The 24,715-nt window shown below is 40.3% G+C and overlaps 2 protein-coding genes across 2 annotated transcripts; one reads left to right on the forward strand and one right to left on the reverse strand.

The window, feature by feature from the left end:
- Positions 1–1,659: 1,659 nt before the first annotated feature.
- Positions 1,660–24,715, reverse strand: LOC115799925 (sialic acid-binding Ig-like lectin 13). The gene is made up of 8 exons (XM_030757213.1): positions 24,432–24,715; positions 23,167–23,252; positions 21,646–22,029; positions 21,227–21,529; positions 19,687–19,932; positions 19,395–19,473; positions 19,198–19,237; positions 1,660–1,926 (listed from the first exon to the last, which is right to left on the reverse strand). Exons 1-8 carry the CDS (start codon positions 24,713–24,715, stop codon positions 1,660–1,662), a joined length of 1,689 nt encoding a protein of 562 aa, XP_030613073.1.
- Positions 6,085–9,760, forward strand: LOC115799743 (myelin-associated glycoprotein-like). Its single transcript, XM_030757016.1, has 6 exons — positions 6,085–6,127; positions 7,939–8,322; positions 8,669–8,974; positions 9,086–9,313; positions 9,404–9,494; positions 9,587–9,760. Exons 1-6 carry the CDS (start codon positions 6,085–6,087, stop codon positions 9,666–9,668), a joined length of 1,134 nt encoding a protein of 377 aa, XP_030612876.1. The 3' UTR covers positions 9,669–9,760.

Raw genomic sequence — 24,715 nt, forward strand, 5'->3', positions numbered from 1 at the left:
GAGGATTTTATGTAATTTAAAAGTGTCTCTCTGTGATATTTCACATTAAAACATAGAGGACAAGGAACAGCTGATCTGTCAGCCAAAGATGAGAAACTCACTACAATTTCTGAAACATCCATAAGTGGGATTTTGCCAAGAAATAAGAGAAAGTTTTGCCTTTAAACATGTTTTATTTATAAAAGTAGGGACCTCACCTTTTATTATTATATTATATTATTATATTAACCCTGTAATGCAGAGTGTATCATATTTGATACGTGGGTTTTTGAGTTTTGAGACGTCTACATCATCAGCGTGATATCCCCTCATATTGCACGCACAGATATAAAGTGCACAACATATTTTTATGAAATGAACTGAAAAAAAAAAAACAAAAAACGCTGGATTTAGCACGTTAGAAAATAAAATAATACATATGTGTGTCTTTTTTTTTTTAATTGTCAGAAGGTTCAATAAACACTCCATTTTAAAAAAAAAAAGGTAATTCTGGTAATTATTTAATGGTTCAGGCTGTTGTTGTGAACTGGAGTTATATAACAAACTGAAATTTGTTTTATTCTTTATTAATTCTGTCATTCACTTTTTATGTAGAAAGCTGTACACTGCAAACAAACAAACAAGCAAAAAAAAAGCCTGTGATTTAACAGAATGTATTCTATACATTTTACAGAATTTTCCTGTTATTTTGAAATATGTGAAATATCAATAAAATCACATAAACAGACTGTGAATTAACAAGTGTAATGTTAATGACCTGTGAATAAACAGGATTTTTCATGTTTTCATGGGGAATCCCTTATTTTTCCACACAAAAGGACTGTAAAAATACAGTCACAACAGTAACATAATTTCAGAAATTTGTTTATTTAAAAGATAAAAATGTTAACAGAGCCTTTCACAGAGCCTCCTACAAATGTCTAAAAATATTTGTGACATTCTTTTCGCTCGTGTGCAGATCATCAAACACCTGTGTATGAATTGCCTGATATGCATGCATCATCCTGCACATGCATGCAGAGTTTGAGACACTTTCCATGCTGTCAGCTTCACACAGATCCATAAATGTATACTGTGATAAAAAAATCCTACAAAGAGAAACGGATCACACAAGGAAAAACTGTTCACTACAAAAAGGATGCACCCTCACATTTGCTATCTATTTATTTGGATTACAATAAGACTTTCAATATTTCCTATCATACACAATACAGAGCAAAACTTTGTCACAAATAATCTGAAATATCACAGAAAATAAATGTGTTTTAGTTAATACATTTAATATGTTTGCAGAGGTGTTTTGATGCCAGCTTCCTGACATTCATCTGAGTTAGTTTCCTACTCATACATTCTTTTTAGCATATCTACCATATAACTAAATCACACAAGAGCACACAAAGCACACCAACATGTTAATACTGTATGAGCGTGATGAACCAGTAGTAGGAAGCACTTTGAGTGCTCAACATTAGTAGAAAGGTGCTGTATAAGAACCAGATCATTTATCATTCCCTGCTGAAATTTCTATTTACACATATTTAATATAATAATAAATCATGTAAAAACAGCTGTATGAAGTTAGTACAAAGCATTGAACATAAAAAAGCTTCCAGGAGGTATTTAGTTTCACATACAGGCTCTGCATTTGTATTACTTTGTTCACAGGCTGTTAACAGTTTTTTTTTTCTTCACCTCAGCGTAGAGTTCCTCTTGGCCGTGAGCTCTCTGTGTTAAGCTGTTTTTTGGCTTGTTGACCTTCACCTGTGCGTACACCATATCCTGCTGCTGTCCTCCGTCCTGAACTGAGTCAGAGGACACTTCAAATCCCAACGTAGAGAAGCTGATCTCTCCATAATGGATGTTTTCTTCTTCTCCTTCTCTTTTACTTGCTGGCTCTTCAACAACCAGCTCTTCATGTGTTTGAATCTATAAAATGAACCAAAAATGAAAATCTGAGGTGGACCTGATGAGTTAAGTTTGTTCTTAATCATGTTTTCAGACATTTTAAAATAGGTGTCCATCCTGTCCAGGTACTATTCTAAATAATCATGTGAACAGTCGGGTGATCTACTGAGAAGTTAAGCATTTCCTCACCTGAGTCTGTTGCTGAGTTTGATGCTTTGACTTTGACCACCTGGAAGACATGAGAGGCAATTAAATGAACTACATTCTGATTGAAGTTAGATATATGTGTGAGCAAAGTTACACTGATGGAAACAGATATTTTTAATGTGCAGCTTAAATATCAGAGACAGTAACTGATTGTGTTTTCTACTTTAGTATGTGATAGTTACCATTAGAAAAACAAGAGGAAATGCCATATTAATCAATTAATCAGTACAGTCTGTACCCAAAACAAGTCATAGAATCAGAAATTTGGCTCCCTGGCGGTCTTGGATTGCTGCTTATCAACCAACCAACTTTACTTTCAATATTCACATGAATCTCTGCTGATGTCTGAGTACCCAGATCATTAGTGGCCACACAGTAATAAACTCCTCCATCTGTTACATTGAAGCTATAAATCTGTCCTTCAGATACGTTCACAGGTCCATCTGTGCTGACTGGAGGTTTGGCTCTGCTGGAGCAGGACAGGTTCACCCAGCTGCCTGCTGACACCACACCTGGTGGACTGATGGATGCTGAGGTTTCATGCTAAATGTTCATCACACATCTGCACATTTCTAACATTTCCAGGTCTTCAAATAGTGTCTTATTAAATATGCGCAAACCTGCGTCTTTCCATCTTTTCAGTGACTAGCATAAACCAATGTGCTATCTACACATCTTTGGTTCTACACATTCACACAGATACAGTTTGCAGATATAGATCTTCAAACTTGTTTGTAACATGAAAAAACTACCAGCATAATATCGTGCAAAGAGCTGCTCGCTGGCTGAAGGAGGCACTTCAGTCACGGCAAAGTGATGTTGAAATTCACTGGCAGGCTCCCACGTGTCATCCCAGATTTTACCACTGAAAAATATAAATTTGGAACAAATGAACACCAAGAAGTTTAAAAACAGGCTGGGAGTTACTTTATACACATAGAGGCTTTGCTTAAACCAAGTACTAGGATATAATAAAATACATTTACTTAAATACTGTACTAAATTATTTTAGTACTCCACTATACCTCAGACTCATTAGTTCTTGTATGTTTTCAGTGGTAAGTGTCACAGTGACACAAGTTCATACACAGATAGAGGAGGTGTCAGGTTTATATAAACAGTGTTAAACAGTAACTTTAACAGCACAGAGGTAAAAACAAACTATCATAACTTCACTGATTATTGGATCAAACATCAGGAAAGAGAAATTAGCAGATCAAAAATGAGCAGAACAGATGATGGAAGAACAGAAATACGACAGTGAAGCTGCAGGTTTCACCCTCGTGTTTCCACAAACAGCAGGTAACTCAGATCAGTGAGAAGCAGCTTCAGAGCTGTGGGTGACTGCAGTTGTTAATTATGGACAGATTTCTAAATGTGAATAAATATCAGAAAGAAACTGAGTCACATTAAAAATCACCTGAAAAGCAGGTGGCTCGGAGCCCCAATCTCCTGCCTCCCTTCGGCCCCTGGTCTTCATGCAGTGAAAGTACTTCTGGGTGACAGACTTGCAAAAATAAGATGACCTGCCACACAAAAAAAGTAACCCCTGGTCCAGACATGCAATGTAGTTTTTTAAAGACAGGAGAAATGATTAAACAGCATCTTTATTATTTATTCTCTCAGCCTGAATTGTGCCTGTTTGTACCATAACTGCTGATGCAAAAAGTTATATTTGAAAAAAGTCTTGCGGTGTGGATGCATCATTTTAGACTTTAACTTCCTTTCTAGCAGGCTAAGCAGGAAGGACAGAACTGACTTTGTTTCACACTTCTGTAGTCAGTGGGTATGTTGATACTTTCTTAGTTCTGACAAGACAGTGAGTAGTTGATCTTGGTTATCAGAATTCTGCTAAGAAAGATCTGACTTTGACTTGTTTGGTAAGAAAATATTTTATACTTTTATTTCTTACGGGTTGCAGTGAACACATACTTTTAAGAAGAGGCAGGAACAAAGAGGAGATACATCTAAGAGTGGAGGAAAGCCCACACAGCTGGACTACGTCTTACACAGAAGGTGTCGTCTGAAAGAGATAGTTGACTGCAAGATGGTGTCAGTGGAGAATGTAGCTGGGCAGCATTGGTCTGTAGGATGACTTTGAAAACCAAAAACATGAAGCGAGTCAGAGACAAGGATTAAATGTTGGAAGTGGAAGAAGGAGGAACGTTGCCCGGAGTTCAGGGAGGAGATGAGACTGGCTGTGGGTGGAGATGACTGGAAAAGTACAGCTGAAGTGGTGAGAGAAACTGTCAAGAAGGTGTTTGGTGCATCCTCTGGACAGAGGAAAGAGACAAGGAGACTTGGTGGTGGAATGAGGAAGTACAGCAAAGTATTCAAAGGAAATTGTTAACAAAGTGGGATAGTCAGGGAGATGAAAAAGTATACAGGAGTACTGGAGGCCAGGTGTAAGGCAAAGAGAGAGGTGGCAAAGGAAAAGGCTTATAGTGAGTTGTATGTGAGGCTGAACTCTAAGGAAGGAGAAAAGGACTTGTACTGATTGACTAGGCAGAGAGATCAAGCTGGAAAAGATGTGCAGCAGATTAAGGTGGTCAATGATGGGAATAAAATGTTCCAATAAATGAAGTGAGTGTGCTGAGAAGATGGAAGGAATACTTAATTAATGTGGAGCTCATTAATGAAAATAATGACAGACAGAGGGAAGTTTGTAAATCAGGAAGTGCAGTAAGGAGGACGTGAGGACAGCTATGAAAAGGATGAAGAGAAGAAAGGCAGCTGGTCCAGATGACATACCTGTGCAGGTGTGTAAATATCTAGGAGAGAGGGCAGTGGACTTTTGAATCAGATTGTTTAATACAATATGCTGCATGAGGAACTCAAGAGAGACAGGGAAATATGTGAGGCTGGTGCAGGACATGTATGAGGACAGTGAGACTGTGGTGAGGTTTGCATTAGGAATGACAGATGGGTTAAAGGTGGGGCACTTTCTTCGTCTAACAGGCTGCACTTCAGTGCTTAAAAACTTAGTTTGACTGTTAAATTTTCACCTGACCTTATTGGGTAAGGAAACATTTTACTGCTTTCATTCATTTATTTACTCAAAAACTAAAAAAAACATTATTTGTTATTAGTCAGTCAGTCAGTCAGTCAGAATACTTTATTGATCCCAAAGGGAAATTACTACTGTTACAGCTGTAACCGTTTCATTTAGACGAGTAAACCTAAAACACAATAACATACACTAAAGGCATGAAAGTATAAAGACTAAAGAGATATTTTGACTATATACACATCTAAATCTATACACATATGAAAATTGTGAGTGCAAAAATTTTTAAGTAGGTGTCATTATATATATATGCACAGTCCTTTTTTGTACAATGTATAAGTGTATGTACAATGTACAATGTATATAGTGTATGTACAATGTATATGGAAATTTAAACAATTTTATGTACAATTGAATACTGATAAGTGAATGACACTGATGAACCACAATGTCACCTATTAAGGGAGGAGTTATAGAGTCTGATGGCCACAGGTAGAAATGACCTCCTGTGGCGTTCTGGTGCATTTTGGTGGGATGAGTCTTGCACTGAATGTGCTCCTGTGTCCAATCACTGTGTTGTAGAGTGGGTGGGAGCCATTGTTCATAATGGCCTGCAGCTTAGACAGCATCCTCCTCTCCGACACTGCCATAAGCGAATCCAGCTCCACTCCCACCACATCACTGGCTTTGTGGATCAGTTTATTGAGTCTGTTGTATATATATATATATATATATATATATATATATATTTTTTTTTTTTTTTTTTTTTTTTTTTTTTTTCATAGTTTTAGCTGATTTCAAAACAAAGCTCTACGGATGGTGTTCTTCACTATTAACAGAAGTTTGAATTTTATTGTGAAAGTGCTTTCAAAGTCATTCAGTTCAGTGTGTGCACTCCATGTGTGAAATTTTTAAAACCACTAATTTCTGTTTGAAATCCAGGAGAAGAGTTTCTGTCTGTGAGCATGGAGGCAGTCGGCCTGTTACTGATTGTCCTCTTTGTTTCAGGTGAGATGTTTGTTCAGTTATTCAAAGACACTTTTGGAATCATTTATTATGTGAACTTCTTTTAGGAACAAAGCTAAAAGGCTGATGGAGACAGAGCTTTGTTTTTCAATTGGTTCATAGACAGGAAATCAAAATGCTTTATGTATAAATGATTATCAATAGAGGTAAAATCATGCATGGTGTCTACTACAGTAGACAGTTATTCAAACTACAATTATGAAATTGAACACAATCAATACAAAATTTGTAGATGGTGGTGGAAATGTTCCCGTCACCTCTGGAATATCTGTTAAAACCTTTAATTGTACTGTTGGTGACATTTCCTTATGGTCTCCATGTTCCTTTTGGCCGAAGATTCAAACCCAATTAAACCCAAAATATCCAAAAACTCAGTGGGAGCAGGTTCTGGTGCAGGCTATTTATTAGAGATATTAGTTACACACAACACAGACAAAAACCAAGATACAGACAGTAACATAGTTGAGACTAAGATACACACTTAAACAGAGAGAAGAAGAAAGAAGAGAAGAGAGAAACACAGAGACAGAGAAAGATGCAGAAACAGGAAAGGAAAAAAGAGAGGACAGGAAAGAGACGAGCACACAGAGAGAGGTGAGGTGAGACAAAGAGTGGCAAACATTTTATATCTTAAACATGATAACCGCCCACTTGCCTTTGACCCCTTCTAATTTACATAAAGTCTCAGCCCATGAAACTTGAATCCCCACCAATTGTCTTTTGGTTAAACTACACCCACTCTAAAGTCACATGTTTAAGGCGCACACATCACAGGGGTACCTTTTGGTTTATGACAGTTCAGAGAGATGTCACAAATGATGAACATTTCTACTCAAACATCTGCTAGGATAACATCGTTAGTACCACTCCACTCAGCCAAGTCTTATCTCTCCCCCCTCCTAGCCAGGAGAGCGCGATGGTAGGGGCCTACAGAGCTCCATTTTAGGAATGTACCTGTCATAAAACACTGCTGAAGTATAACATAGTGTTACTGGTGTCAAGAGGAGCAGCACTCACTCTGGCAACTCTCCAAAAACCTCAAACGCGCACCCAAGATCTAACAGATCTCACCCCAGCGACCCGGAGAACATAAAACACTCTGTATATTGGTGTGTGTGTGTGTGTGTATATGGGGGGCTTTCTCTTACTTTGCTCAGGCCATAAAAGTGGTGCCTGGTACCTAAAACATGAGAATATTTGCACCATGCACCAGTATGAAGGCCATACAGAATAGTTTCAGCATAAGTAATAAAAGTAAAAATAGTGACAGTACAAATAACATAGGTGAACAATAAAAGCAGATATAATCCCATATATGTGATGATAAATGAAAGGCCCCTGGGAACAGAGGCCCCTGGGCACAGGGCTAGTAGTTAGCCATGGGGAGAGTAAAGTATTGAGATAATTGATGGGTCCCACCTAGCAGTGGAAGAGTGGCCCTCACAGTACATAGTATGGAATGATGGATGTCCCCCTGCTGAGGGCGGGGGAAAGTCCCACCCAGTATATGATGCAATGAATAGGCGGCTACTGTCAGTGGAAAGGCCCAGCCAGTATACAGTACGAAATATTGAATGGGCCTCTGATTGCAGTAGGGAAAGTACTGTATAGATAATAAATGAAAGTAGTAAAAAATATCCCTACAGTACAAAAAATGTACAAAAATCAAATTATTAGAATAGTTTCATCAAAGTTCATGTTTTAAGTGTTTTTGGGAGAAAAAAAATGAAAGAGTTTATAAAAGTTCTGTAATTATTAATGTCTGAATGGGTTCATCATGACACTATTTACAGGTGCTTTGGCTGATTGTCCTGGTCAAGTAGACCTCTTCATAACTGCACCAAAGAAGATGGAAGCACTGAGTGGATCTTGTCTCCAAATCCCATGTAGCTTCAGATTCAGAGAAGAACAGAAATTTACCAACACAAGAAAAATCTTTGGAGTGTGGATTAAAAATGATCCTAGATTTAAAAATAATCCAAACAATGTGATCTTCAACTGTAGTGGAGCAGTTAGCATCTATTCAATGAGTATTACTGGGAACCTGAGTGAGAGAAACTGCACCACTCTGTTTACTAATTTAACCTCCACACACACAGACACATACTTCTTCAGAGTAGAGAAAGAACCAGTCAAGGCGACAGCTTCATGCGATCCTCTTCAAATAACAGTCAGAGGTAAAGAGTTTTGAAGTTTTTTAGTTTATACAAAAATTATAAATAAAATTGTAATTTTAAATTATAATAAAAAATCTAATTCGATTTGGAAATTTACTCTTGATTGTTTGATTTTCATTACAATCTGTTGAAGAAACATTTCAGTCATAACGATTGTCCGAAAATACAGTTCAATACTGAATGAAAAATAATTATTATTAAGATAATTTCTGCACTGCTATTATGATTATTTCATTATATTAATTAAGTCATAACAGGGTAACATATTAAACAGTGAGGTTTACAGATTTTAGACACTGGTGCAAACTGCAGTCTGCTCTTCACTGTTTGTGATGTGAAACCACAGATTCTCCCTGGAGGCCCAAGATTACAGTCTCAGGTGATCTGAAGGAGAAGGAGTCTGTCACTATAACCTGCTCAGCTTTCACTCCCTGTCCACACTCCCCTCCTGAACTCACCTGGAATCTCCAACAAGACTCTCACAACAAAATAGAGGAAAACACAGATGGAAGCTTTACAACTAAAATCCAGCAGACCATCACTCTGTCAGACACACATGATGGAAAGAAGATCAACTGCTCTGCCAGATATCCTGTGAACCAAGGAGAAGAAACCAAGACAGCAGAGACAGAAGAGACTCTCAGTGTTTCATGTAAGACTGAATTTGGTTTATGAAGTTGGAAGATTTATAATTGTATTAAAAAATAATTATGGGATGTCAGCTATAATGAACAAATGTAAGTCCTGTCACACTTTTCTTCAGATGCTCCTAAAAGCACCACAACAGGCGGCTGGGTGAACCTGACCTGCTCCAGCAGAGCCAAACCTCCAGTCAGCAGCTTCACCTGGTTCAAGAAGAGCACAGATGGACCTGTGAGAGTATCTGAAGGACAGATTTACAGCTTCAGTGTAACAAATGGAGTTTATTACTGTGTGGCCACTAATGATCTGGGTACTCAGACATCAGCAGAGATTCATGTGAATATTGAAGGTAAAGTGAGTCTCAGTGTGACATCAAAGTCTTAATTTTTAAGTTTCTTGAAGTTTAAGATCAAACTTGATTTCCTTTGTTGCATTACAGGTGAACAGGCAGAAATATTATTTGGTGTCCTCGCTATACTGAAGACTGTGGGAATCATAATGCTTGTGAGCACACTGGTCATCTTTGAGTGGTGAGACAAAAGTTTCTATCAAACTCATTTTCATGGACAGACTAACTGGTCTGTAATAAAACAAGAAGGATTTTGTTCTTTGTTTCTTTCAGCTGGTTCAGATCAAAACGCTCCAACAAACCAGAGACAGAAAGCTGTCAGATGAGCAGAGTTACATCACAGCCCAACAACTAAAGTGTCTGCAAGTCCAGGAGGACAAACTGCCTCAAAATATCACTTCATTCACTGTGAAGAACTGAAGGATTAGTTAGTGAGAACTTAAAGTGTTTGTAGAGTTCTTCAGTTATACACGACTTGTTTCTTCTCCACTCGTCTTGTTTGACTGCAGTGATGGTGTTAATGAGATGATGCTCAGTGTGATGATGGTCCTCCTGTGAGGTTCCTCCATCTCCACAAAGAAACTCTGGGTCTCATTCAAAGTGTAAATCTTACTTAAGTAACATTTTCACTGCAGGAGTTTGTTTGTCAGCTGCAGTTTTTAATTCTATGAGAAAACTTTTTTCTTGATCTGATCACTTTTTGGATTTCAGCGCCATCTTCAGGCTCCTTCAGGCTCTGCTTCAGTTCTTCCTTCAGTCTGTGAAGAGGAACCAAAAAAACTGAATTAGAAAACATTTATATTTCATACTGCTTACTGAAGCATAGATATTGTTTTTAGATAAAGTAGATTTACCTTCTATTAGAGTCAGAGGATATAGGTTTGAGTGTTTGGAGGCGGAGCTTCAGAGGAAGTTCTGTCAGAAACTGTATTTCCTTCATTCTCGTGAATTTTTTTTATTCACCACTTTGCTTTTGTTTATCAGGCCCCATGTAGCATTCCAACACTGTAATATAATGCAGCGAGGCTCTCTGATATTTTGTATTTCTTTCAAATAAATATTCTCAATTTTCTCTCACTGAAAATGTTCCTTTTTCTAAAGAAAAAGACCTGCTCCTGCTGGAGGTATTACTCACTCTGTAATCTTTAGAAAAACTGCTGTTGGTCCTCTGCAGGATGTTCATAATTTTGTATTTGATTTTGTATACAGCCTGTGTGTGTGTTTCTGTGTGTGTGTGTGTGTGCGTGCGTGTGTGCGTGTGTGTACAAACTAAAATGTTGTATAGGTAGTCTGGGATGTATTTTTAACAATAAGTTCATAAATTTTAAGGAAAAAAATGTAAACTTTTAATTTGTGGCACATGCACAAAATTGCTCTCTACAACTATTAAGCTCAGTAAAACAAACAAACAAACAGCAGGTTTGTGTTTCCGCACAGCTACAAAGGATGTTACTTACTGTGCTGTTACTGTCTTCTTTCTCATGCTATGTTATTATTTTGCCCTGGACAGAGTTGCTATAAATATGACAAAAGATAAATGAAATGATGCGTCCTGTTGGAGTTAATTTATGAATATTAATAAAGTAAATGTACAGACATTCATGTACATTGAGGAAGTTGGTCTGCAGGCACAGTTTCTACAAGCTGTTTATTTTGAGCCTTTATTTTACCAAGGAGTAAAATTCTTGAGATTTTTCCCTCCAGTTCCCTCCAAATCACACAGAGAAGGGCTGGACATAAGTTTAAACTCAGGACATTATTACTGTGAGGCAAAAGGGGAAATCGCTGAACCATCGTGATGTGTTTGATGACATAATGAAAATACTTGAAATCACAAGCCCATAACTACAGTGAGCTTTAACATCTCATTGTATATTGCCTTCAGATTGGACTGAACTGAAGTGGAGTAGTTGGGACTGTAGTGTACATGAAGGCCAAGAATGTAGGAGTCCAGCGACTGTTGCGTAGCACAGGTGGCTGATGTGATGGCCTGAGACAGCGCAAAGAGCAAATTTTACCTGTGCCTCAGCATCAACAACTGCTTCTATGAATTCCATTAGATTTGTTTGAATCATTTTCTGTATAGTAACACCAATAAAATTATCAACATACCTGAAACTGGAAAAGTTGTTTAATTACTATTTCACCCAATTATGCCTAATGCCACTAATTTGCATCATACCTACATTTATATCTATTCTGTGTGCTATATTCAAATTAAGAATCTCAAGTTAATTAAGCATCAATTCAACAGCAAAAACACAAATAATATTTTTTTTTCTAAACACAGCAAACTTTGATCATCTTCAGAGTTCAGTTCTGAGAAATAGAAATGAGAAATCATCTTCACAACAAAAAATCTGTAACGTTCAGGTTTCCCACCTGCGTCTGATGTCTGAAGTTTGTCCTGCTGACTTTAGTCACCTGGAAGAAACAGAGATTTTCACTTAAACCTCCACTAATAATAATAATAATAATAATAATAATAATAATAATAATAATAAACACTTTGTACAGGTTTAGTTTCATAGCTCAGTCCAGAATATATTTCCTGTTTCTTCACTGCAAAAACAATGATAGGCTCCTTTTTGGTTTTAGGTACCAAAAATATTACAAAAAATAATTTCCATAGCTTAACACATAACCCACTGGGGTTCGGTTAACTGCTGATTCTAAACTGCCCACAGGTGTGAGTGTGACTGTGAATGATTGTCTGTCTCTCTGTGTTGGCCCTGCAACAGGCTGGCGACCTGTACAGGCTGTACCCCGCCTCTCGCCCTATGGCAGCTGGGACAGGCTCCATGGGACTACGCCCACAGGGGTTTAAATACCTGGGTCTCTCCACCATTTGGTTGAGAACTGAAGAAGCCTTTCGGATGAGAGGTGAAACGTCTTCAAGAAACAAAAAGAAGTCCAGTCGCCTTTTTCAAGCTCCAGAGACTACTATGACCTGGATGACTGAGAATCTACACAGACAAATGCAAGTATAATTTTAATTTCTCAGTAACAGAGAAGCTGCCATACTGGAGATATAAACTTAAAATACACTTCACAACTTCCACTTGCTGTCTGAGACATTCACTCAAACTGTGACAATCAACAACATGAAGGCAGAATTGGACTGTAAAAGATCTAAAACTACAATTAAAGGCGGAATGGAATCGATCATGTCATGATGTTGATCTGTGAGGGTTACCAAAAGATTAAAACCTTAGAGAGTGTAATGATTGCTGATCACTCCAAAAGCAGCCCACCATGATGAATGCTTTTCTGTTCCCACTGATACACAAAGATTATAAATGTTTAAGCAATTTTAATTTCATGTTGGTCACTAAGTGTTGTTAAAAGTGTCAGGTTCAAGATGCTGGCTGTGGATAAGTACAGACATGTTGAATGAACTGTAATCAGATCATATGTTTTATGAACAGATCTGAAAGTGTGGATTTTTCCAGAATTACAACTGAAAGTGCTGAATTCCTCCACTCGGCTTTAGCTGATAGATATGATGTCTTAATTCTGCATCTCTTCTTATTCCGCACAGAGGAGAAAATTATTCTTTCAATATATGTAAAAATGATTTTCACAGTATAACAGGAAGGGTTTAATATATGAACTGAACCTATGGAAGGATATTCATTTTTATAGCTTTAATATTTCCTGTTCAAGTGATATTGGATGACTTATCAAAAGCATTTATTCCTATTTTCAGAAGTGGTTTAAAATTTGCTTTAAATAGGCTGAAAATCTCCTTCAACATGACAAAACTCGAGCACTTAAATAACTCTCTGCAGCAGTTTTTGAATGGCTAACGTGAATATGAAATGCTATGAGCAATTTAACCAGTTAATCAGTCACTTTTTATGGATCGATGAATTTCACTGCTGAGTATTTAGGTTTGAAACTACTGAGTAAATCAGTCATGAGTTATATTTGAAAGCAGTAAAGGACTGAAAGCTCCATTGTGTTATCAGAAAGAGGACTGAGTCTGTTTTAAATAAAACAAGATAAACTGTCTAGTCCTGATTCTCCAAAAACTGACGCTGAAAACACAGAAACGAACACATTATCATTAACTACACACATAAACAGATTCACAGAATATACAGAAAAAAATTCGGCCTGGCCACAAAACCTGGCCCAGTTTGGCCCAACACCCGCATACCAGAGTGGATTTTCAAGCACTGTAACAGAGAGATGACAAGGAAGCCAAAGAGAGCATTATCAGCAAGCTGCCACAAGATGGCGCCATCAACACTAAAGGTGGATGTTCAGTGTCCCCGTGCCTTTCTAGCAGAAGGAGACCTGAGATCCTACTTCAAGTTGGTGCTGACCTGTCAGTGCAGGTGGAGACTGACCTGAAGGCACTAGAGGGCAGGGTACACAATCAAAAAGCCTCCTGACAGGAAGTAACACTCACATTTTTAATTTCACCTCATAAATATGATCTTTTTTCACTTTCACAGAGCCTCCTACAAATGTCTAAAAATATTTGTGACATTCTTTTCACTTGTTTTTGCAGATCATCAAACACCTGTGTATGAATTGCGGGATATGCATGCATCATGCTGCACATGCATGCAGAGGTTTGAGACACTTTCCATGCTGTCAGCTTTACACAGATCCATAAATGTATACTGTGATAAAATCCTGCAAAGAGAAACAGATCACACAAGGAAAAACTGTTCACTACAAAAAGGATGCACACTCACATTTGCTATTTAGTTATTTGGATTACAATAAGACTTTCAATATTTCCTATCATACACAATACAGAGCAAAACGTGGTCACAAATGATCTGAAATATCACAGAAAATAAATGTGTTTTAGTTAATACATTTAATATGTTTGCAGAGGTGTTTTGATGCCAGCTTCCTGACATTAATCTGAGTTAGTTTCCTACTCATACATTCTTTTTAGCATATCTACCATATAACTAAATCACACAAGAGCACACAAAGCACACCAACATGTTAATACTGTATGAGCGTGATGAACCAGTAGTAGGAAGCACTTTGAGTGATCAACATTAGTAGAAAGGTGCTGTATAAGAACCAGATCATTTATCATTCCCTGCTGAAGTGCTGAAATTTCTATTTACACATATTTAATATAATAATAAATCATGTAAAAACAGCTGTATGAAGTTAGTACAAAGCACTGAGCATAAAAAAGCTTCCAGGACAGTAAGGACATTGAACTGCTCGCTGTTGGTATGAGACCGCACTATCTTCCTCGGGAGTTTTCACATGTTATTGTGATAACTGTGTATGTGCCGCCCTCTGCTAACGCTGCTGCAGCCTGCGATGTCCTCCATGCTACTACCAGCAGACTCCAAACACAGCACCCACAGGCCCTCTTTCTGATCTCAGGGGACTTTAACCACGTCTCCCTGTCCTCCACTCTCCCCACCTTCACCCAGTATGTCACCTGCCACACCAGGAATACCAACACACTGGATCTACTGTATGCCAACATCAAGGAGGCATACAGCTCATCACCTCTGCCTCCCCTGGGGGGCTCAGATCACAACCTGGTTCATCTCCAGCCTGTGTACAAACCCTTGGTACACAGAGAACCAGTTGTGACACACACAGTGAAGAAATGGTCTGAGGAGACTGAAGAAGCTCTGAGAGACTGCTTTAGCTCCACTGTGTGGGAAGAGCTTTGTGCCCCTCATGGGGAGGACATCGACAGCATCACGGACTGCATCACTGATTACATCAATTTCTGCGTGGAAAACACTGTGCCCACCAGGAGGGTACGGTGTTTTTCAAACAACAAACCCTGGATCAACTCTGAAATAAAGGCTCTCCTGAAGGAGAAGAAGAGAGCCTTTAGATCAGGAAATAAGGAGGAGCTGAGAGCCGTGCAGAAGGATCTGAGAAGGAAAATCAGGGATGGAAAAAACATCTACAGGAAGAAGATGGAGGACCAGCTACAGCAGAGCAACATCAGTGGGGTTTGGAGGAGTTTGAACTCAATTTCAGGCCACAAACCAAGCCCTAGGGTTGTGGGAGACTTAGAGTGGGTTAACAACCTGAACCAGTTCTTTAACAGGTTTGACCAGCCACCCACCCCTCCCCCAGCCCAGTCCCCCCTGCTGTCAGCCCCACCATCTTTAATGACTGCCAACCTTTCTTCTTCTTGGGACCTCACACCTCTCAGCTCTCAGCCATCACCCACCCCCTTCACTTCTGAGGACTCCATCTCACAACCCCCATCCCCCACCTCCATCTTGTCCCTCTCAACTCATCATGTGAGGAAGGAGCTACGTAAGATCAAGGTGCGAAAGGCTGCTGGTCCAGACGGCATCAGCTCCAGGCTCCTGAGGTGCTGCGCAGATCAGCTGTGTGGCATCATGGGATACATGTTCAACCTGAGCTTGAAGCTGGGGAAAGTACCACAACTGTGGAAGACCTCCTGTGTGGTACCGGTACCAAAGACCAAACATCCAAAGGATCTTAGCAGCTACAGGCCGGTAGCCCTGACATCGCATCTAATGAAGACCCTCGAGAGGCTGGTCCTCAACCATCTACGCCTCATGGTGTTGTCTTCGTTGGACCCGCTGCAGTTCGCCTACCGGCCTGGCATCGGGGTGGATGACGCCATCATCTACCTCCTGCACCGAGCTCTGACCCACCTGGAGAAGCCTGGAAGCACTGTGAGGATCATGTTCTTTGATTTCTCCAGTGCTTTTAACACCATCCAGCCAGGACTTCTGAGAGACAAGCTGGAACTGTCAGGAGTGGACCACCACATCTCCGAGTGGATACTGGACTACCTCACTGACCGCCCACAGTACGTGAGGACACAGGGCTGTGTCTCTGACAGGCTGGTCTGCAGTACGGGGGCCCCACAGGGAACTGTGCTGGCACCGTTCCTCTTCACCCTCTACACTGCAGACTTCTCCATCAACTCCCCACGCTGCCATCTGCAGAAGTTCTCTGACGACTCTGCCATAGTTGGCCTCATCACAGGTGAGGATGACTCAGAGTACAGACAGTGGACTCAGGACTTTGTGGACTGGTGCCAGCGGAACCACCTCCTGATCAACGCCGCTAAAACCAAGGAGCTGGTGGTGGATTTCCGCAGGCGCAGACCCACCACACGGACACCGGTGAACATCCAGGGAGTGGACATTGAGATAGTGGACTCTTATAAGTACCTGGGTGTTCACCTAAACAATAAACTGGACTGGACTCATAACACTGATGCGCTCTACAGGAAGGGTCAGAGCAGACTCTACCTGCTGAGAAGGCTGAGGTCTTTTGGAGTACAGGGGACACTCCTGAAGACCTTCTATGACTCTGTGGTGGCATCAGCCATCTTCTATGCAGCAGTATGTTGGAGCAGCAGCTTGTCTACAGCTGAGAGGAAGAGGATAGACAAGCTCATCAGGAAAGCCAGCTCTGTCCTAGGATGTCCTCTCGACTCAGTGCAGGTGGTGGGAGACAGAAGGACTCTGACCAAAATAACATCACTGATGGACAAGGTCTCCCATCCCATGCATGAAACTGTTGCTGAGCTGGAGAGCTCCTTCAGTGACAGACTGCTGCATCCTAAATGCACAAAGGAGCGTTACCGCAGATCCTTCCTCCCAGCAGCTGTAAGACTTTATAACCATCACTGCTCCCAACAAAAACCACAATAGCCTACACAATGTAGGATAATATATAATATACTGTAAATAGTCCGGCACATCATGCACATTGTATATAGTGTTATTATTATTAGTAGTATTAAGGTTAATATTGTTTGTTGATTTTATATATATTCTTTTCTTAATAGTGTGAATTATTATATCTTTATTTATATTTATAATAACTGCGGCTGCTGTTACACCCAAATTTCCCCTCTGTGGGACAATAAAGGCTGTTTCTTCTTCTTCTTCTTCTTCTTCTTTAGTTTCACGTACAGGCTCTGCATTTGTATTACTTTGTTCACAGGCTGTTAACAGTTTTTTTTTTCTTCACCTCAGCGTAGAGTTCCTCTTGGCCGTGAGCTCTCTGTGTTAAGCTGTTTTTTGGCTTGTTGACCTTCACCTGTGCGTACACCATATCCTGCTGCTGTCCTCCGTCCTGCACTGAGTCAGAGGACGCTTCAAATCCCAGCGTAGAGAAGCTGATCTCTCCATAATGGATGTTTTCTTCTTCTCCTTCTCTTTTAGATAAGATAAGATAAGATAGTGTTTATTTGTCACATGCACAGTTATACACAGTACAATGGACAGTGAAATGTATTTTGTACCTGCAACCTTATATACACACACATATAAATAAGAAGAATAAAAATAAAAAAAAGTAATTCACACTATACTCTATATACTATACACTATACACACTTTTTAAATTATAATATTTACACTGTGCAATAATGGTCCAGTTAGGGCTCAGAGTTGAGCAGACGGATGGCTTGTGGGTAAAAACTCTTCTTCAACCTTTCAGTCTTAGTCCTCAGGCAGCGGTAACGCCGGCCTGATGGGAGCAGGGAGAAGAGAGAGTGTCCGGGGTGGCTGGGCTGTTTTAGGATCTTCATGGCCCTCAGCCTGCACTGCTTGGTGTAAATGTCCTGCAGGTTGGGGAGGGTGGTTCTGATGGTCCGTTCAGCTGAACGAACCACCCTTTTTAGGGCCATGAAGTCCTGCTTGGTGCAGTTTCCCATCCAGGTGGTGATGCTCCCACGCATGATGCTCTCGATGGTGCAGGTGTAAAAGTTCCCGAGCACCTTGAGTGGGAGCTTGAAGTCTCTCAGCCGCCTGAGGAGGTAGAGACGCTGTCTGGCCTTCTTCACAGTGATGTTTATGTGATGAGTCCAGGACAGGTCCTGTGAGATGGTCACTCCCAGGTATTTGAAAGTGTCCACTCTTTCCACCTCACCACCACTGATGACAAGTGGATGGTAGTCCCTCTGCTGCTTCCTGCTGAAGTCCACGATCAGTTCCTTTGTTTTGCTGACGTTGAGCAGGAGGTGGTTCTCCTGGCACCAGTTCTCCAGGCGGGAGACCTCTCTCCTGTAGGCTGTCTCCTCATTGTGAGAGATTAGTCCCACAACAGCAGTGTCGTCAGCAAACTTGATGATGACGTTGGACTCTGACGTGGCCTCGCAGTCATGGGTGTACAGTGAGTACAGCAGAGGGCTGAGCACACAGCCTTGGGGGGATCCAGTGTTGAGGGTGAGGGAGGATGAGGTGAGGTGACCCACTCGTACCACCTGTGGTCTGCTGGTCAGGAAGCTGTGAACCCACCTGCACAGGGATGGGCCCAGGCCCAGGTCCAGCAGCTTAGAGACCAGCCTGGAGGGAACTATGGTGTTGAATGCTGAGCTGTAATCTACAAACAGCACTCTCACATAGTTCCCCTTACCAGTGTCTATGTGTGAAAGGGTCTTGTGGAGGAGGAAGGATATGGCGTCATCTGTGGATCTGTCTGGCCGGTATGCAAACTGTAGTGGGTCGAGGGTGGTGGGCAGTGAGGAGGTGATGAATGTCTTGATGAGTCTCTCAAAACACTTCATCACCACAGAGGTGAGTGCTATGGGCCTGAAGTCATTGGGGCTGCTGGGGTGTGGTTTCTTTGGGACAGGGACTATGATGGACTTTTTAAAGCAGGTGGGAATCACACACAGTTTCAGTGAGAGGTTGAATATCACTGTAAACACAGGTGCCAGCTGGTTTACTTGCTGGCTCTTCAACAACCGGCTCTTCATGTGTTTGAATCTATAAAATGAACCAAAAATGAAAATCTGAGGTGGACCTGATAAGTTGAGTTTGTTCTTAATCATGTTTTCAGACATTTTAAAATAGGTGTCCAGCCTGTCCAGGTACTATTCTAAATAATCATGTGACCAGTCAGGTAAACTACTGATAAGTTCAGTATTTCCTCACCTGAGTCTGTTGCTGAGTTTGATGCTTTGACTTTGACCACCTGGAAGACATGAGAGGCAATTAAATGAACTATTGATTGAAGTTAGATATATGTGTGAGCAAAGTTACACCTGATGGAAACAGATATTTTTAATGTGCAGCTTAAATATCAGTGAGAGTAACTGATTGTGTTTTCTACTTTAGTATGTGATAGTTACCAAACAAAGATAACCAAGCAGATGAGTAAGATGAACCCAAGGATTCCTCCAAGAAGTCGGAATACCATGGAGTTACCGTCTTGTTCTACTATTAGAATAACAAGCGGAAACGCCATATGAGTAAAATAGGACATAATAATGTGGACATAAAGGTCCAACCATTGCTACAGTTTAATTTCAAATCAACTTCAAGTTTAACAATAGAAAATAAACAGAAAGATAAGATATTCATCAAACACAAGAATAAAAAGGAGAGAAAAGCGAGACATCAGTGACTTCAGCCAAACTTTACCTTCAATATTCACATGAATTTCTGCTGATGTCTGATTATCCAGCTCATTAGAGGCCACACAGTAATAAACTCCTCCATCTGTTACATTGAAGCTGTAAATCTGTCCTTCAGATACTCTCACAGGTCCATCTGTGCTCTTCTTGAACCGGGTGAAGCTGCTGACTGGAGGTTTGGCTCTGCTGGAGCAGGTCAGGTTCACCCAGCCGTCTGATGGACTGATGGATACTGAAGTGTTTTTAGGAGCATCTGAAGAAAAATAAAAGAAAAATGCAAATCCCATGAATGAATGAATGAATGAATGAAGTTTTATTGCCATGTGGGTGAACAAGTTCACACATTGGAAATTGCAGTTACAGAACACCATCCCAATACACAAACACAACACACATAGGGGGATATGTGTCCTTGGGTCATGCAGCCGTTTCTTGCGGCGCTACCTTTGGCAGGAGGAGAAAACAACACATCATGGGAAAGTTAGGTTAAAAAAAAAGTCATCTGGTACAGTGCTCAAAAGAGCACTGCACCAGGGTCCAAAAAAACCACCTTAGCAAAGCATTTGCACATGTAAAGCAAGGACAGCGGCGGTAGGTGAGGTCAGGTCAGGAGGGGATGCAGACGGAGACGAGAGGTGGGGGCATTGTGGAGCCAGATGCCAGGTTCCAGCCAAAACAGTTCGCTGATAGCGGTGGAATTTCATCAGCGGCCGTGATACACCAGACCCAGCTTCACAAATCACAACGCGGAGTGGGGGAGAGAGCAGCCGCACACAGAGCCCTGGAGAGTGATATGGTTGCCAACCCAAGGCCGGCAGGGGAGCCGAATTCCTGATAACAAATCTTGTTTTGGAACAGGCTGCTTGTTTTTCCAACAGCCTTCAGTCTTACTGGGAAACCATTCGAAAATCCAATATTCCAAATTAGTTGATTGCCGTCCTCACTGTGCAGAACCGAACTATATCTCCTGATCTAACCCCTCTCGCCTGCGAGCTCGCTAATCTTGCGGCTCAGGTCCACCAGGCTTTGAGTCTGAGTTTGTACGGCTCTGCTCAGCCCTTCCACCTGGGTCGGCAGCCTCTGCAGATGTCGAACCGCCGTCCAGATTTTCTTAATTTGCCAGTAAAGCAGGTATCCACCGAGCCCAAACAGAGAAGATACTGCTACCAAAAAGCCGAATATGTAGGCGTCTTCCACGTCTTCCACTCCAAGGGCCGAGAAGCACACAGGTCTCCACGAGCTCCAAGAGTCGATGACGTATCCAACCGGGTCTGTTCCACTCGGACACGCAGGCTCCCCTGTCCCGGATCTCATAGTGGAAAAAATTCGATCAATGATGGAGAATGCCCAGTTTGCCAGATCCATGGTTCAATCTTGTTCTTATTCGGACAGTGTGTAAAAAGACGCTCTCACAGCAAGCAGCAAGCGGAGAGATGGGGAGGGCAGGGAGAGAGAGATAGTGCGATAGTGCGACCGTCTCCGACAAGAGCAGGAAGAAGAATCATGATGTGCTGACAAGATCCAACAACAATCTCTGATTGTCTTACATGAAACATTGAGAGTCTCTTCTGTCTCTGCTGTCTTGTCTTCTCCTTGGTTCACAGGATATCTGGCAGAGCAGCTGATCTTCTTTCCATCATGTGTGTCTGACAGAGTGATGGTCTGCTGGATTTTAGTTGTAAAGCTTCCATCTGTGTTTTCCTCTATTTTGTTGTGAGAGTCTTGTTGGAGATTCCAGGTGAGTTCAGGAGGGGAGTGTGGACAGGGAGTGAAAGCTGAGCAGGTTATAGTGACAGACTCCTTCTCCTTCAGATCACCTGAGACTGTAATCTTGGGCCTCCAAGGAGAATCTGTGGTTTCACATCACAAACATATAAACAAAGAGCGAGTATCAAAATTAAACTTATATTAATGTTGATATGAAATGAATAACAATAATAATTAATAAAAGCTCAAAACTCTTTACTTCTGACTGTTACTTGAAGAGGGTCACATGAAGCTGTCGCCTTGATTGTTTCTTTCTCTACTCTGAAGAAGTATGTGTCTGTGTGTGTGGAGGTTAAATTAGAAAACAGAGTGGTGCAGTTTCTCTCACTCAGGTTCCCAGTAATACTCATTGTATAGGTGCTAACAGCTCCACTACAGTTGAAGATCACATTGTGTGGTTTATTGTTAAATTTAGAATCATTTTTAATCCACACTCCAAAAGTTTTACTTGTGCTGATAAATTTCTGTTCTTCTCTGAATCTGAAGCTACATGGGATTTGGAGACAAGATCCACTCAGTGCTTCCATCTTCTTTGGTGCAGTTATGAAGAGGTGTGGTTGATGAGGACAATCAGCCAAAGCACCTGTAAATAGGGTGTCATGATGAACCCATTCACACGTTAAAGTTACAAGTTAGAAAGATTTTTGTTTGTTTATTCTGTTCCCAACAAGACTTAAAATATAAACTTATTAAAAATATAATATAAAAGCAATCTTATAGTTAAATGTTTGTATTTTCCTTGTAAAATTAATTGTTTTAACAGACATTCCAGAGGTGATGGGCACATTTCCAACACCATCTGCCCTTTTGGATTTATGACGCTATTTTTCATAGTTTACATTTGAATAAGTGTGTACTGCAGGCCGTGAACTGCCAACAAACTGTTGCCTTCACGTCTGCTGTTCACAGTTTTTACATAAAGCAGTTCAATTTCAAGTCAAGACATAAATGGGGAAAAGTAGCTCTACATTCACCATCCATCCATTTTCTCATGTTATTTTGGCCCCATAGACATTAATGTAAAAGAGCAACTGCAGCATGATGGGTTGCTTATATGAGGGTTGGCATAACATCAGCAACATCAGCGATGAACTGTTTCAGAGTGAGGCTGTTTTTATGCCTTCTTTATTTTAATGTAAGTAATATCGGTGTCATCCAAAATTCCTTTTTAGCTTTTCATAATGTTGTTATTGTATAATTATTCAATTATTTACATGTGCTAGCTATTTGTTGTACCCTTTGTTCATTAGTTTGTTGTAAAATGCATTTTAAATTTCACTATGATCGGAATTGAAATGATCTGAATCATTTGTAAAACAAATAAATCATCTAAAACATAATCATGAATAATTGTTTTATCAAATGTCACTTATTGGAGAGAATTAGAGGACAGTTAACAACCAAACATCTTCATGAAACAACTTATTTGCGATTCCTGTTGTTGTTGCAGGATGTGGTCAAAATGACAGCCGTTCTAGTGTTAAAGGGCCTCTGCCAGTCTCAGTGCCATAAGTGCTCATGAACAGCCTTACGTTCACACACGCTGTTTGTTATGGACAAACTGGTTTCCACAGAAGTCCAATAACAGACACCAGTTGGGTTCAGGTCGACAGGCTGTTTTTCCCGTCCAGGCTGAATTCATTCATGTTACGTTCACTTTGTTTCTAAAATAATTCATATTGTAAATTATTCTAATATAATATCTGAACAAACAGCTCACCTGAAACAAAGAGGACGATCAGTAACATGTCGACTGTCACCGTGGTCACAGACAGAAAATACCTCCCTGCGTTAGCAAAAAAGAATCTGTTGTTTGAATTATTTCACAAATGGAGCTTTAACTGTACTGGTTGTCTTTTAAACCAATTTCACAATAAACACTTTGCCTTTGTGTAAACCTAAAGCATGGCGAATAAAACATACAGTACATGTATCTGTTAGTGCAGTAAAAGGATAAAGAAGTACAAGTTTTAGTGAGTAGCAGCAGCAAAATGTTTCCTTACCAAATGAGTCCAAGTGAAGATTTTCCAAAGAAATCAATTTGTTTTTAGCAGCCAGTGCAGTAAAACATGGCCTTGCTGTTGGTAGAGAAAAGGGAAGTTCAAAAAGAGAGCATGTTGCTTAAGAATGTTCAATCAGTCTGGTGGGTTGCCAAACTCATGTATGTGTGACAATGATGCTACTGACTAAAGCAATGCAAAAATATTTTTTTCCTTTCTGCAAATAGAGTGTGATAGAGGAAATCATAAATTACAGAACATAAAAGTTGAAAAGTACTTACAGTTAAAGTCCTTTTTACTAATTTAAGTTATTAAGTATGCATACCATTTAACACAATATGTCAAACTCACAGTATGAATATCACACTGTATCAGCAGACATCAGTTGCACTGGTGTTGTGAAGCCTCAGGTTCAGCCAGTTCATGACAGCAACAGAAACTGAAGATAAAACAGATCAGACGTAGTTTACTGATTTACCCGCGATTCCAGAGCATTTTATTGTAATGTGTACAGTAAACAGACTGTTACACTGAACAATGAAATTCTTATTCTGCACTTCTTCTGCTCTGGCTCAATAATAATTAAAAATGAAAATACACATAATCTAAAAAGAAGAGCAGAAAAAAAATGAAAAAAAGCAAAAAAATGAAATAAAATCAAATAATAAAAAAATCAAATCAAGTAAATAAATAATAATAAAGGAACTATACAAAATAGACAACTTATATACATGAGGTAGACCATACATAGGAAGTAACAGTGAATGAAGTGTGTTTGTGCAATGGCACGACAGAGGGTTAACAGTCTTGTGTAAAGTGTCTGAGGTCTAAAGTGTCATATGCATTTAGTGCAATTTGCAGTCCAAAATACAAAGTAGGAGCACTGTGTGTGTGTGTGTGTGTGTGTTTTAGAGGTGGCAGTTAAATGGCCTGTTCACAGAAGCTGTTCCTCATTCTGCTGGTTCTTAATTTCACACTCGGTTACCGTCCCCCTGATGGCAGGAGTTTAAAGAGGCGGCATTGTGGGTGTGTTAGATCTTTTAGAATGTTCCGTGCTCTTCTGACGACCCTGGTGTGGTAAATGTCCTCCAGTGATGGTAAGGCAACTCCTGACATGGATCTGGCAGTCTTCACCACCCTCTGAAGAGCCTTTCCGTCCTGTGTAGAACAGTTCCCAAACCAGACTGTGAGGCCATTGCTGAGAATGCTCTCGATGGTGCCCCTGTAAAAGCTGCTAAGAATCTCAGAATACTTGCCAAACTTCTTCAT

Source organism: Archocentrus centrarchus, chromosome 20 (assembly GCF_007364275.1).
Source record: "Archocentrus centrarchus isolate MPI-CPG fArcCen1 chromosome 20, fArcCen1, whole genome shotgun sequence".
NCBI classification, from domain to species: Eukaryota; Metazoa; Chordata; class Actinopteri; order Cichliformes; family Cichlidae; genus Archocentrus; species Archocentrus centrarchus.

Bases quoted from the DNA above. Each gene is read 5' to 3' on its own strand.
- LOC115799743 (XM_030757016.1), top strand. From the start codon at position 6,085: ATGGAGGCAGTCGGCCTGTTACTGATTGTCCTCTTTGTTTCAG. The intron at 8,323-8,668 runs GTAAAGAGTTTT...GTGAAACCACAG, and splicing joins TCTTCAAATAACAGTCAGAG to ATTCTCCCTGGAGGCCCAAG. The intron at 8,975-9,085 runs GTAAGACTGAAT...ACTTTTCTTCAG, and splicing joins AGAGACTCTCAGTGTTTCAT to ATGCTCCTAAAAGCACCACA.
- LOC115799925 (XM_030757213.1), bottom strand. From the start codon at position 24,715: ATGAAGAAGTTTGGCAAGTATTCTGAGATTCTTAGCAGCTTTTACAGG. The intron at 23,253-24,431 runs GTAACCGAGTGT...TTCAAACAACAG, and splicing joins CTCCTGCCATCAGGGGGACG to ATTCTTTTTTGCTAACGCAG. The intron at 22,030-23,166 runs GTGAGCTGTTTG...CCCTATTTACAG, and splicing joins GATCGTCCTCTTTGTTTCAG to GTGCTTTGGCTGATTGTCCT.